Genomic DNA, 15,936 nt, shown 5'->3' with positions numbered 1-15,936 from the left:
GCTTGTAGGACTATATAGGACATACACAAATAGAAATACTTAAATTATTAATTAATATAAGTACTTAATGATATTTACAACTTAATCTTATTTATTTTAATATATTTACACAAAATATTTACAAATGGAGTTTAAACTAGGGAGAGGAGACATTTAATGGAGCTTGGACGGGGAACTGCAGCGGGTATATAATTGTCCAGAGAAGATTGCATTAAGGGACAGCTGAAGAACAAATGATCCATGTTTACCTCATCAAGGCCACAATCACATAGGGAATGATCTCTTATTCTAAGTTTAGTTAGAAAAACTCATTCATCATGTGAAACATTTCATTACAACAACAGGGTGCATTTTTACAAGCAATTCTTGACATTATGATATATTATTGACAAATTCATAAAAACATTATTTATTAAAAAGAATAGGGTAGTCCCAGGCCCAAGGGTGTCGTAAGAGGCGATACACGGGCCATGCAGGTCTCTCTCGGGAAATCGTCGACCAGTGCCGGGAGAAACTTGTGTCTTCTATCGAGTCTTCTCTCGAGAAGGTTGCGGAATGGGGTAAGTTGAACCTTGTCCAATTTAACCCCCAGAAGACTCAAGTTTGCGCGTTTACTACTAAAAAAACCCCATTTGCCGTATCACCGCTCTTTGACAACACTTCCCTTAAAGCCTCGTCTAGTATCGGAATACTGGGTCTCGAAATCTCGAGCGATTGCCAATTCCGTGGCCATCTGGAGGGCAAAGCGAAATTGGCTTCGAAGAAGCCGGGCGTCATTTATAGAGCACGGCAATACTTCAAGCCGGCCAACATTCTAGCACTTAGAAATGACATCAAAAAGAATTCTAAATTTTGAGAAAATAAATGCTGCCTTTTATGCCGTTAAAATAGGAATTATTACATGACATAACGCCCCAGTAAAGTCATGGAAACTTTACTTTAATCTTCTAGGAGTTTAGGAGAAAACAGGGAGAAAACAAGAAAAATTGCATATTTCAAAATTGCACCATTAGTGACACCTAATATTTACGTAACGAGTTTCACAGTTAATAATCCGTCCTAATTTCACTCGAAGAAAAACAAGTTTGGAAAATATATCATTCGAAATCTAAAATGAATCGCCTCGATTTCTCGCCTAAAACTCCTGGCTTCATCTTCAGTCTAATGGAAGATTCCATGACTTTCTTATCCGAAAAATTGGATGATGAATGATTTTTTGTCCAGATTAATGAAATTATTTTCAGTCCATTCAGCCCTTACTTTCTTGTATCACCAGAAGAATCACAGGAGCGTTGCCGATCTTATAAAGCGTCGAATAAAAGTATCGGAAATTGAAATCACATTGCGTCGGTTTACTGCAAGAACTCACTAAATGCAAGAAATCATTAATTGCAGCGTCGTGACGAGCTCTATAGAATGCAAAACTCACGAATTTCTAGCTGTTCTAATTTGGAAGTTATTACGTATGTATAAAGTTGATAATTACAATATTGGTTCTATTAAAATCATTAAATCACTATGTAAACTTTAAATAAAATCAAAGTAGTGAAATAATGAACAATTACTTTATTAAAAAACACATTTATGTTATTTAGTGATTTTTTTAAAAATATGACATACGAAATTCACTTCAGAACGAAACTTGGTTACTTTTAACTGCAAAAAGTCATTAACTGCACTTAATTATTTATTATAAACAATAATGTTTTAATAAGACATATTAAACAACTTTAATTGATTCTATCAAATCAAGTGATGACAATAATATTAAATTTTGTTTATCAAAAAATAATTATTGTTTTTTTTTTTATGATTTCTCATTGCTCTTATAATAAAGATTTAAATGCATTTTTATATCGATTAAATTAGTTAGTTCCTTATGATGGAATTCATTATCCCCCAATTATTATTTAGTGAATTTTGTTATCTTAAAACCAATAGATAAATATTGGTGTAATAGCTCAGGAATGAAACGCGGGGTGGGATAAGTGCAACAACGGAGGATAATGTGCGGGGTGGGCTACTTCGACCGGCTCATTTGCTCGATAGTCGGTCACTTAATTTAAGCAAACTATATTAATAAATAACTAAATTATTCACTCAACTAAGTTGTGGCAGAAAGCTGAAGCTCTATGGAACGCAAAGGCGGAATTTCGTATAATGCAGAAAGTGTGCGCGCACTAGATGCAAAAAATGCTAACGCCAGTGGATAAGTAGCGTCGAGCACAACTTCGCAGGTGTTTTTGGACAATATTCCTGACAAAACGGCTATCGGTAGGAAGGGAGAAGGTCAGGCAGTTTGCCTGGATATAGCGAAGGTTTTTGATCGTGTATGGCAAAAGGCGCATCTCTCAAAACTTCGATCATTTAGGCTTCCCTAGAATTTTTGTCGATGGTTATTGCTCAAACCAACCCGAAGCCCGTGAACGTCTGAGTGCCACAAGGCTGTGTGCTATCTCCTACACTGTGTGTTCTTCCTGTTTCTCCTGTATGTCACACCATTATGCAGACGACAGTACTGTTGAAGCCGTATACACGGGCCATGCAGGTCTCTCTTAGGAAAATGTCGACCAGTGCTAGATGAAACTTGTGTCTTCCATCGAGGCCTCTCTTGAAAAGATTGCGGAATGAGGGTAAAATGAACCCTGTCCAATTTGACCCCCAGAATACTCAAGTTTGCGCGTTTACTACAAAAAAACCCCCATTTGTCGTATCACCGCTCTTCGACAACACCTACCTTAAAGCCTCGCCCAGTTTCGGAACACTAGGTCTCGAAATCTCTAACGAATGCAAATTCCGCGGTTATCTGGAAGACAAAGCCAATTTGGATTCGAAGAAGCTGGGCGCCACTAATAGAGCATGGCAATACCTGACCCACATTCTAGCGCCCTTCAAAGCACAGGTCCGGCCACATATAAAGTATTGCTCTCATCTCTGGTCTGGCGCACCCCAGCTCGAACCATTTGACAACCCGTGCAACACAGGCCTGCTTGAATTGGCGGGGACAAGGTGCTCTGTGAACAGTTTGATCAACTTGCGTTGCGTAAAAACGTATCTTTATTGTTTCAAGAGAGCTCGGATGATTTGTAGATAAATCTACATGCGAACAATCGGCGTCAAGTAGCAGCTATGTTGTCGCCTTTCAATTTGTCAGTGAGAGTCCCGGAGGTCCACTCCCTTTACCTCCACCACCTCCGGTGGTACATTTTTCCATGGGCGACAGTGATCACTTTCCATTAACTAACTAAATGTGGCTTAATTCATACTGCTGTTTTTGTCAGTTAATGAGTTCTTGCAGTAAACCGACGATTGGTACATAGCGTAAGCATTACTGTGTTTCGGTCTGAAGGGCGCCGTAGCTAGTGAAATTACTGGGAAAATGAGACTCAATCTTTTGCCTCAAGGTGACGAGCGCAATTGTAGTGCCGCTCAGAATTTTTGGATTTTTCAAGAAACCAGAGCGGCACTGCATTATAATGGGCAGAGCGTATCAATTACCATCAGCTGAACATCCTGCTCGTCTCGTCCCTTATTTTCATATATAATAAAAAATATTTGTAAAGCCGTCTGTGTGTGGGTATTAATCAAAATCAACTGGCATTTTAGTATTTATTCTTATCTCAAATATATTCTTGATGAACTTTTCATTTCTCATATAATTTCTATAATTAACTTTTGAACATAATATTATTTACATTTTTTTTCTTATGCATTGTTAAATATAATCAATAATTATATTCGTCTGAATTTAAAATAAAAGATATCTTTCATATGTAATATAAGATGTTGTATTATAGAAGTAATGTTATTTATGTCAAGATAAAATAACTTCCGCAAATACAATAATATACTTAAAGTTACACAAAAATTAATAACTTACTAGACTTAGACAGAGTATTTACAATCTTTCAGAGATATTTACGACAGTACATAAAACTTAAGCAATTAAGTAAATGGTTAGAGACTAGGCCCTAATTAAAATCACAACTGTCTTGAATTTTTTCAAGCTTCACTCATATCTTGCTCGTTTTAAATATTTGAACAGAGTTTTTGAGTAGCTCTGCTGAACCAATTCCTATAAAACTTTATATAGGAACAAGCACAACAGGGAAGAGCGACATCTCAAGTCAATTTCCTAATATGCAAATATTGGGGTTGAGCAGGTTATCAACTGTAAAGTAGATCCTGTAGATGAAGCCACAACATGAGAGTTGAATAATACACAAGATTTATCAACGATACGTCACTCGAACGGTTGGTTTAGAAGAAGGAAGGAGGGTCGAGTTCCGCATCATTCATAAATTTTGTTTTCAAACAAAATTTTATTTGTTTACATAGGCATTTCATAATTCGTCGAAATTTTGTAAGTTTGTCTTTTCGATGACATGATCACAATATAATTTAATAATAGGGTTTTCTACACCTCAATCCTGATGCTGTTACAAACGCACTTTGGTATTGTGAGAGGGTGGTCATTTATTGCTGAGACCCTGGCTCGTCAGATAATGACGGAGATCACTAGTATCAAACAGCACTTTCTCTGTGTAAAGTTAGTGTGACGTCAGGCGGTGGCTGGTCCCATCCCCAAAGGGTGCGAGGCTTCCTTCTTCGATCAACAGTGGGTGCCGTTTCTGTAGATCCGTCTGAGTAACCGCTGCTGCAAGATCTCAAGCTGCAAGAAGCCCGGACCTTATGCTCTGTTTGACAATACAATCGAAGACATTAAAAACTTCAAAATTTTTCATTAAATCATTGTTAACTAATTTATAATTCTCTTATTCTTATAATTAATAAAAGATGGATATGAATGAGATCTAGTGACAGGTAGAAAGAAATAAGCTGAGAATATTTTAGAAGTCTAATTCACTCAAACTTTTTTTAAATATACAGATATTAAGAAGAATATTATATACCAAGAGTACACTGTTTTTTAATTACTTTGTAAGATTAAAAGAAGAAATAATTATCAAGGCCACCGTTGCAAGATTTTTACAATATTTTTCTTTCTAAAAACGTAGAATAGCACGAGGAATAAATCATTTTAATGATTTTTGCTACGTTAGGCCAAAGAAGTATAACTTCTTGCGTACCTACACACGCACAATTTTTTAAACTTGAATTTGAAACCCGAAAATGAAGAAGCATCAAAGAAGAAATAACGTGAATAATGGGGATGAATGATTTGCTTACCTACCTCCGATTGTGTCCAAGTAGTCCCTTGCTACATCGTCAAGTTGAAGGACCTGGATCACAGGTACTGGAGGTTTACTTCTAGATCTTCGGATGAGTCGAACGAGGAATGCTGTTGATGCCAAGAAAGCTACCACGAGGACAGTAGCTCCAACCGAGATGCCCACATCTTTTTCCAATAAAACTGGAATTTCAATACGTAAACATTAAATTGCATGTCAGTGGGAGGCTCCTTTGCTCAGGATGCCGGCTAGATTATGGGTACCACAACAGTGCCTATTTATGCCGTGAAGCAGTAATGTGTAAGCATTATTGTTTTTCGGTCTGATGGGTGCCTTAGCTAGTGGAATTACTAGGCAAATGAGATTTAACATCTTATGTTTTGAGGAGACGAATGAAATTCTAGTGCCGCTCAGAATTTTTCAAGAATCCTGAGCGGCACTGGGTTGTAATGGGCAAGGCGTATCGATTACCATCATCTGAACAACCTGACCTCTCGTCCCTTATTGTCGTAACAACACATAATGGATCAATGACACTTATCCAGATATGTACTGGAGGCTAAATACACCACTATTTTTAAATTATTATTATTTTTAAATTACCAAAAATAAAACACGGCAAAACAATGTAGAAGATTAAGTAGATCGTGAATATACAGTGAGTTTTTTTTTACTGGATAGAAACACAATTGGAACGAAGTTCCTTACGGCAGGCTTGGAGGGGATAGGGATTTTGCTGCGCGACCGAACTGAAAAAAATGTGATAGTAAAACCGTAAGAAAAAATCCGTGGAAAAAAGTGCGTGGAAAAGTGCGTCGAATAAAACCGTTAAATGAGACGTGCGCAGGCGCGACAGTCGCATACACAAGCGAGTAGTATTAACTTATTTTAAGTAATTTATTATTTCCTAAAATACTGAATTTCCTAAATACTTTCTTGTAACTTTTTACAAATGACCGTCATAATTCTCACTAACTACTAACGTAGGTACTACGTATTGATTATCAATAATGGTGTATGTGGGGCCATGAAAGGGGTCAAAGACGCGATATATTTCTGAATAACTCCAAGAATTATGTACACTTTGTTATTTTTTGTGTGTCCTATGTCCGTATGGATATCTGCACACGATTAAAGCCAATGAAATATTTTGCCATCGTTTGCTATTTTAAATTCTTAAAAGTCTTCTTTAAAGTCTTTATTTTTTCATAAAATAATGGTTACTAATAAACCAGTTTCAGCGATGCCAAAACATTGTGCCGATAATAACGGTGTAGTTTTTCTATTGTGATGTGGTTGTGAAGGCTTTGTATAAATTACAGTATCATGTATGTGAAAAAGAGTCCGTCAAAATGCATTAAATTAGGGTGGCGCCACAGTAGCATCAGGGTAAATCATAAAAGAAGCGCCAATAATACTAATCACTTTACACGTTTTCTCATAATTACTCTTTAAGGTTATATTTACTACATTATTTTGTATAACGTAAGTTGTTGAAATTTTCACTATTTAACTACTTTAGTCGACAATAATATTAATTTTTTTAACTCGGCATAATTCAATTCGTTTATAATTGCTACATTCAGAATACTTCATACTGTACCATGTGCCTACACCAGCGCTGCTGTGGTAGCTTTTTCAACTGTTATTTACTACATTAAATGGACACTTTTTCAACTTGTGATTGGTACAATTTAGATGGATAGGTATAACTTATATAGTTAAGTTATATTTTGATATTTTTCATGACTCAGTGAGAAGTCTGAAAAAAAACTAACCGCACATTTCTGTTCGTATATAATAATATCTTAGTTGATATTCATGCAAACTATATTTCTTATTTTTATTATATCTATTATTTTTAATAATTTGCTTCAAATCCTTGTCAAAATTGTAGGTCGAACTATATTTTTAAATTAATTTAATGTCTTCCACTGAGAGTGGTGTATGCACCAGTAACTGGCATTCATACCCAGTATCTATAAGACCATTATTAATTTAATGTTTTGTATGTAATGCTGTTGGTGTGTCAGTAAATAAATAAATGAATAAATAAATAAATAAGACGTTGCATAGACACCATACTAAAAAATAAGTAAGTTTACATTTCCACCAGGGCCCTGCAGCAGCATGTAAGAGATTCTCCGTCGGCCTCAGCAGAAGAGCTCTCGAACATCCATATCTATTGCAAGCGGATGCACCAGCTTCATCTCCTATCTTCAAGGTTCCAAGAGGGCCCCTCACAAGCCAGGGTATCCCGCCACCTTGAGCCAGGGCTTGGGTTACACCAAACCCCATTGACCTTCTTCTTTCTAATACTAGAGAGGAGTTTGATGTCGACATTCGCCATACAGATACTTCGTAGTGTGTTGCGTTTTCCACTGTTGAAAAGAATTAGTTTTCAGAATCGGACATACATACAATCAATCTGTGAAAAGCTGGATCACTTGGCGCTGCGTAGAGACATCGCTTCATTGTGTGTCCTCTACCGTATTTTATTACGAGGAGTGTTCCGAAGAGCTGTGTCACCTGATTCCTGCCGCCGAATTCCACCTTCGCACGACACGCCACTAGGATTTCATCGCCACCATTTGGATGTGTGGCGGTCCTCCACAGTGCGTTTTTTAAGGAGCTTTCTTCCACGTACTACTAAGCTGGGGAATACACTTCCTTGTGCGGTGTTTCCGGGATGATACGACATGCATACCTTTAAAAAAAAGCGCGTACACCTCTTAAAGGCCGGCAAAGCTCCTGTGAATCTCTGTGTTGCAAGAGAATGTGGGCAGCGGTGATCATTTAACACCAGGTGACCCGTACGCTCGTTTGTCCTCCTTTTCCATAAAAAAAAATCATTATTGCGAAAATATATAGGACCTTATCCCTACCACCTAATTCAATCTTCATACCACACTCTGCAAACTTAATTAGCAACCTCATCATCTGAATTCATCAACTGATTCCTCTGGTGTAACAAGGGACCAGTGGCGGCGGTGATTACTTTCCTATTTTTCTTTATGATAATAAGGGACGAGATGAGCAGGACGTTCAGATGATGGCAATTGATACACTCTTTCGATTACAATGCAGTGCCGCTCAGGATTCTTGAAAAACCCAAAAGTTATGAGCGGCACTACAATTACGCTCGTCACCTTGAGACAAAAGATGTTAAGTCTCATTTGCCCAGTAATTTCACTAGCTACGGCACCCTTCAGACCGAAGCACAATAATTCTTACACATTACTACTTCACGGCAGAAAAAGGAGCTCTTGTGTTACCCATAATCTAGTCCGAATCCTCTCTAAATATACCTATTTATCCTCTTATTCCATAAAATAACTTTTATGGAATAAGAGGATTCATCCTGTCGGATGGAAGAAAGAAAATTTGGAAACAATATTTATTTATTTTTTTCGAGTTCAAGTACCACCTGACATTCGTACCTGCGACATGGAAACACAAGAAGGAAAATCTATATATATAGATTATGGTTTTCCCTATTGTATTCCCATGCGTACAAAGAGGATACTAAATATCCATAATTTCGTGGTTATTAACCACTATTTAATTGTATAATTAATTCACAGATTCCTCAAAAGTTCTATCGAATCGTTTTAATGTTTTCGTTAGTTTAAAATTAATTAATTTTACATTTTAAAACATGCAATAATTTGGTCATAAGACCGCAATATAGTTTAATTGTATATGATAGTTACAAGATCGGTTGGTTTGTTTGTAGTTTTTTTTTTTAATGAAAATAAAGGATGAGACGAGCAGGACGTTCAGCTGATGGTAATTGATGCGCCCTGCCCATTTAATGCAGTGCCGCTTAGGATTCTTGAAAAACCCAAAACTTCTGAGCGGCACTACAATAATTGCGCTCGTCACCTTGAGACATAAGATGTTAAGCCTCATATGCCCAGTAATTTCACTAGCTACGGCGCTCTTCAGACCGAAACACAGTAATATTTACACATTACTGCTTGGACACATTACGGCTAGATTATCCTGTGCAAAGGAGGTGGTGAACCTCCCACTGGTGGCTGGTTCAACTAAAATTGGGAGTATCATACCTTGCGCGGTGTCATGTATGCAATTAGGTAGACCTTTTCCAATACTGAACTTCACAAAATTTTTGTAGCCAAGATACTTTCTTCCGAATAATTTGTTGTTAAAGTGAAACTTTTATTACATCGTCTCAATATTTTTCGTCTGTGTGTTGCATGTCGCGTGACGGTCGGGCGGCGCTTATAGTTCGCAGCAGCTGACCGTGTAGTGTATTACTATCTACTCATTTGTGCCAGTACTCCACGCTATTTTGTTTGTTTTTTATTATTTCCCATTATCAATCCAATTTTCCAAGTATAAAATAAAGATTGACAAAGCGATTTTTATACCCTTAATGGAATATTATTTAAAAATTTTTTAGTTGAATGTCTATAATATGACCGTGGTGTCATAAAACCACACAATCTTTTTTTTTAAGTGATAACCCTGACTTCTGTGAATAATTAGACAAATTAAATTTGAAAACACAATTTATGAACGATGCGGGACTCAAACCCTCCGACTCTCTGCGAGCGCTCTTTCACTGAGCCAACCGTTCGAGTGACGTATCGTTGATAAATCTTGTATGTCTTGTTCTACTCTCGGGTTGTGGATTTCAAGATTTATCAACGATATGTCACGCAACAGTCCCGAGAGGTCGCGGGTTCAAGCTGCCCTTTAAAATTTAAATAAAATACATTAAAACGCGCGTAATTTAACTGTATGTTTATATTAGTTTTGCGTAAAAGTTACATTTTATTATTATTTTATTCATCCCGACATTTCGTGACTTTTCAGAGAACGCTTTAAGGTGCCTGGCCTGTTCTTTAACGCATAAAATAATGTGAAAACACATTATAATTAGTTACCCGCGTTTTAATGCTTTAAAAAAAATATGTTAATTTAATGTGTAACACTCGCGTTAGTCAAAGAAAATACTAGTTAGTAGTCTATGTTCTTTTGTATTTCCTGATTTAAACTAATCTAACCTTACCAAACATAACCATCTCTAACATAAGAGTACATATTCATTAAATTAAACGAAGACAGTTCTGAGTGCCAAAAGTCAGTTTTTTCACCTATTCGATAGCGTGAAAGTTAACTACGATTTGTATGGCGTCGAAAGAACGCTATGATGTTTTCCTCTACTTTCACTAGATGGCGCTCTATTCAACGCCATACATACCGTAGTTAATTTTTACGCGATCGAATAGGTAAAAAATCTCACACTTGGCGCTCAGGACTAGATTTTCATTAACCATATCATCAAATGCCGGCATTCAACAAATACCCTAGCCGACCACTTAACTAATCAAGTAACTAATTAAACGAAATGCTTGTGTCATAACTCATAACAAAAATTACTTGTCACGAAGTACCGAAAGAAGACATGGAGACTTATTATAGAATATAAATAGATTATTCATACCCATTCACCATATTATAGTGATGGATCCTAATGGACTTCGTGCTAATAATTACAACCTGTGAAATTATGAACAAAATTACCTGGAACACATCTCATTTGGAATTCCTCATACTCGTAAGCTAAATCGCACTGCTGTGGTTGAGGAGGCCTGAGCTGTTCCAAGCTAAATAATTTCCTGCAGGGTTTGTCTTGAGAAGCAATTCCATTGCCCGCTTCACAACTAGCATCTAAAACATCTAGAAGGCCACCGGATATTTGTGTGAGAGGCAGTAGCGGTGATCCAGTTGTGAGGTGCTGTACATCTTCACCTGATGACTGGATGTGCCAGAAGTATGTATCTGGTGCTGGTAGAGCATTTATATTGCATTTTAATGTTTCTTTTACTAGAACTATTCCAGATTGCGAGCATTCGGGGGGATCTGAAAGTAATTCTTATATTAAACGACACTCGTGGTTCTTAAATATATTCTCATTATTATTATCTCACTAGAAAAAAGGGATTGCAGGATCTTGTAGGCTTCATAGGATACATAGCTCTAAGGGTAAATGTATACACTTTTATAATAAAGTCCCAGCCACTGTTCGGGCATTATCTATACATAAATTTAAATGTTTTACTAAAAATGTCTCTGTCGTAAATCCTTCTACTCCACAGCTGAATATCTAAGTGATCCTAACACCCTGGTAACAGCCTGGGACTAGATTATGATTATTTTATAGCAATAGCAGTACAACATTGTAAGTTTTATTAAAAGGAGCACAAAAAAAAATACTGTGAGAGTTTCTAGCGCCGCTTCTCTCAGTGCGCCATTTGTTTCGAAAGCGGTAGAAATATCTGTTATATTAGAAATGACATCAAAAATAATTCTAAAGGAATCAATTTTAAGGCCTTTTATGCCTTTTTTGACATCTAGACAGGGACGAACTTTGTCAACAACCGCGTGACGACAGCAGGTATTCGAAATACAGCCACAATTAAATTTTTCGATTTTAATATTTTATTTTTATTATTTGATGTAAATTATCGTTTATGATTTAACTAATACTTGATTTTTTCAGTATAATGTAATGGTGGTTATGTAATTAAGAAAGCTTATTTATTTCTCACGGCATTGCAATAATTTTCCATACTAGCAGTACATTCGTTGATATACATGATTGGCTCAAAAATAAATACACGGACTTAATACATAAATTTCATTATACATAAAAAATACATAAGTTTATAGTTCAGTGAAGCGTTTGATTGAAGTGCATTGTTTTTTATGTGGATTTTGGGTTCCGCTCCCAAAGGGTAGCCAGGGGTCTATAACTAAGTCTTTGCCTGTTTTGAGGTTTGTATCTCATTAACAACATTTTTATATAAGAGAGGGCAAACGGGTAAGAGGCTTGCGGGATGGGGAGTGGTGAGGTCCATGGACATCCGCAACAAAAGGTGTCAAGGGATGAGCTGCCGGCCTTTAAGGTGGCAGTATGCTCTATGCTTGAAGGACCCTAAGAACCAAGATGGACAAAGTGCAAAATGTTATTCTCTCCCCATAAGAACATACATTGCTTTTACAAAAGTAGGTATCTAATACGATGTTAAATTTTTAATAAGAGTCCTACTCACTCTTGGCCGATTTTTTTATTCATTGTTATTATTCGATTATTTATCGAAGATGTTCAAAAGAAACACGCAACTATTCTAGTAAGTAATATAAGATACATTAGATTGGCTTCTAGAAGTCCTCAACTTTTAGATAGAAATATTTAATAGTGACAACGATAAATAGGTACTTACAGTTAACAATAATATTGATAAATTCTGTTCTGGTTTCGCCAACCGCATTGATAGCTGCGCAGGAGTATTTCCCTGCATGTTTCCTGGTAGCCTCTTCTATGTACAAAGTAGGTGAATTCGTGGAACTCCCCCAAATACTATTAGACATTATCTCTATGTTCTGTAAGCGATTAAAACATATAATTTGAACATTTTCAAATATATCAAATGGTACCTTCAAAAAAAGCGCGTACACCTTCCTTAAAGGCCGGAAACGCTCCTGTGATTACTCTGGTGTTACAAGAGAATGTGGGCAGCGGTGATCACTTAACACCAGGTGACATGTACGTTCGTTTGTACTCCTATTCCATAAAAAAAAAATCGTTGTTTATTTATTAATAATAATATCCTAGTGATGCTTGTTTTGCACACCGTAACAAAGGGACGATGTGACGTCATTGGCATCAGGTCTAGAGATTATGTAACCGAATAATTTATCCTTATTATATTTAGCATATCAAAATTGTTGGATAGTTAATATACTAGTCAAACACTCCTTAATCGCGCCACTATAAATCGACGGTTGGCTAAGGACGGAAGCGTGTGGTGTATTTTTATCACGCACACATACACACTCTCACACCTTGTCCCCGTCGGGGAGACAATAGAGCAAGTGGCATTCACTTGCTTCTATCCCTACAAACCACACGCGCTTTCTCTACATTCATTACTCTTTTCATACATGCTAGCCGATTGCGGTTACTTCGGATCATTCCTTTTCTCAAAACTTCCCCAATTTGGTTGACGAATAATCTACGAGGTCTCCCACGACCGACTTGCCCACATATACTTGCTTTTATACATTTGATAAGTCATTCTTTCTTCACTCATTCGCTCCTCGTGTCTTCCAGCATTTCTTTCTCAGTCCTTGTCACAACATCTTCTTTCAGACCACAACGCGCTCGTATAACTTCATTCGGAATTCTATCATGTGGCTATTAGTTATCGATAATTACACTTTTAAGGCAGTGATTATAATGGGTTAAACTATAAAACTAGATCTAAAACTAAACTACAAAACTACTAAAAAAATTATCATATCTACAGAGCCAGCCAAAATTTGAAGCCATCCCACTGACAAGCACTCAAAAAGGCGCAGGCTTAGATTATTGCTTTCATCTCCGGTTTGATGAACTTCAGTCTCAACTGGAGCTATTTGACAACGTACAAGACATACTTGCTCCAATTGTAAAGCTACCATTTTTTAGTCTAAATGATCGAACAGATCACTTGCGTTCACAGCAAGATCGAATCAGAAATGAGTAGTTCCGTAGGAGAACCAAAGTTACAAACGACATAGCGACATGCGAAACTGAAGTGGCAGTGGGCATGGCATATAGCTCGACGGACAGATGGCGGTTGGGGCGACCACGTACCGGAAGACGTAGTGTTGGTAGGCCCACACAAGATGAACCAACGATCTGGTCAAGATTGCCGCTAAAGGTTGGATGAGGACAGCACAGGATTGTCGTGGAGATCTGTCCTTTGTCCAGCAGTGGACGTCGTGCGATTGAAAATGATGGTTCAATCATTTAGAGTTACGTAGAGTTACGTCTTTTCATGTGTCTCAAGGAGCGATTTCACCTGATTCTTTTTCAAACCCTTGTTGCCAATATGTGTGGCATGTAATACCTTGCAGATTTTTAGGAAACTGTCTTCCTCACATTCAAACTGTGGAAATATCTGCCATGCGCAGTGTTTTCAGGTCGATATGGCATGAGATCATTTCTAAAAGCGCAGAACCAACCTAAATGATCCCAAAAGTAACAAAATATCGACATAAAATAACACATTCATATGAATAGCTATATTATACTCACATTGAAATACCAAGTATAGTTTACAACTGGTGGGTTAGCTTTAGTCTCACATTCTAGCTTCAAGCTGTCCAGCTCAACAACCTCGCCCGGTCTTCCATCCCCGACCCTTGTTATTTCAATAATTGGACTATCTGAAATACAGAAAGAAGTATCAATGAGGTCTCCTCAAGAACCTTGAGAAGAATTTATTTATCATATCTTAACGGAATATCTGAAAGACGACTGCGATATTGAGAGGAAGCGAACGGCGCTCTCGGTACGTAGCAACATAATAACACGAAGTTTTGCAAAGTGCAGCAATGAGGTAAAAACAACTCTGTTTAAAACTTATTACCTGTATATGTACACCTGCCAACTGTGGTGTGATTATTCAAACAAGACCTTAACTAAGAGTCCAATATAATGATTCCTATCGATCTCTTATGAAACTTCCAAGGTATGACAGTGCTACAAATATGTTTGTGAGAGCTAGAATACACGATTTCTTCACAATAATTCGCACAAGAATGGCATCTTTTTGGGATCGAATGAGACGCTCCAATAACGAAATTCTAATGACTGTCTGTAACAATGTATATAATATCGATATTTTCAAAAGATGGATAGACATTTTATTCTATCTTGATAAAAATAGAAAATGATTTTTTTTAAATAAATAATTGCGTTTTTGTAAAATTTCTGGTTAGTTAATTTGATTTATTAGTGGTAATTTAATTGTTATTTAAAAAATGTAGTTTTATCCGTGTTTTAATGAGAAACAGCTACAATAACATTAGAATACAAAGGTAAATCGCCACTTGAAACAAGACTATAATAGCTCATAGCCGGAAAGCAAAAGACCCCGGTTCAAATCTAATATAATAAATATGAAAAAAAAAGTTAGTTAAAATGCTTCAATTTTACACATTTATACGCTCTAGCGGGTGCATTATGCTTGAAACGTAGGCTATCTGGCTTTCTTACTTCAGTCAATACAACTACGACAAAAAGCGTCATGGGCTCTATAGAAGCTTCCTGGAATGTAGTGGGTGATAAAGTGTCTAGTCTTAATCGACATAGAAAAAAAAGGTTTCTTATTTATATTTTATCTTTGAGTATAAACCGAGTTGTTTATACCAAATAGTTATAGTTTTTCAACAAAAGTTGTTTTAATCGTATGTTTCGGTATTATTTCGCAGGTGATTACCAAACGTCATTCAGCTTCAGAAAAATTTCTTAAATTTATATAAGAATACTCTATTCAACTTACAAGTAACATTTAAAACTACTACATCTGCTTTGGAATCTCTCCCAGGAGTCATTGCCGAGTTGGTTGCGATACACGCCAGTGTTGCACCGTTGTCGCTAACAGATGGCGTTAGTTCTAAGAACGATATCGCTGTGCGGGTCGTTTTGTCAAGGCTCTGAAAAAATAAGTTGAAATATTGAGAACCATAATTTATAAATTATAGATGTGCACAGTTATTATTGAATGAAAACAATCATCCTCACTCATTCGGAAACTTATGTTATTTCTCTAAAAAAAATATTACCCCCTTATTCATAAAAGTCTGCTAACTTAAAGCATTGCTAATTCTCACTCTGTCTTCTTCTATTGACCTAAGTCAGAATGAAAAATAACACTCTGTA

The 15,936-nt window shown here is 36.7% G+C and overlaps 1 protein-coding gene across 3 annotated transcripts in view; it reads right to left on the bottom strand.

The window, feature by feature from the left end:
- Positions 1 to 3,635: 3,635 nt before the first annotated feature.
- The window catches only part of LOC126970239 (hemicentin-1-like), a 138,357-nt gene continuing 126,056 nt past the window's right edge, over positions 3,636 to 15,936 (bottom strand). For 2 of the 3 annotated variants that reach the window (XM_050816046.1, XM_050816047.1), the window contains exons 9-15: positions 15,557 to 15,710; positions 14,308 to 14,438; positions 12,449 to 12,608; positions 10,746 to 11,084; positions 7,298 to 7,573; positions 5,195 to 5,374; positions 3,636 to 4,697 (exon numbers count right to left, since the gene is read on the bottom strand). In XM_050816046.1, the coding sequence (XP_050672003.1) occupies positions 4,525 to 4,697; positions 5,195 to 5,374; positions 7,298 to 7,573; positions 10,746 to 11,084; positions 12,449 to 12,608; positions 14,308 to 14,438; positions 15,557 to 15,710 (1,413 nt within the window). In that variant the 3' untranslated portion in view covers positions 3,636 to 4,524. Of the gene's footprint in view, positions 4,698 to 5,190; positions 5,375 to 7,297; positions 7,574 to 10,745; positions 11,085 to 12,448; positions 12,609 to 14,307; positions 14,439 to 15,556; positions 15,711 to 15,936 lie in introns of all 3 variants that reach the window. The other variant, XM_050816048.1, reaches the window with a different exon arrangement.

This window comes from Leptidea sinapis, chromosome 20, assembly GCF_905404315.1.
Source record: "Leptidea sinapis chromosome 20, ilLepSina1.1, whole genome shotgun sequence".
NCBI lineage: Eukaryota > Metazoa > Arthropoda > Insecta > Lepidoptera > Pieridae > Leptidea > Leptidea sinapis.
The sequence above is the reverse complement of the archived record's forward strand: the minus strand, read 5'-3'. Positions and strand labels throughout refer to the sequence as shown.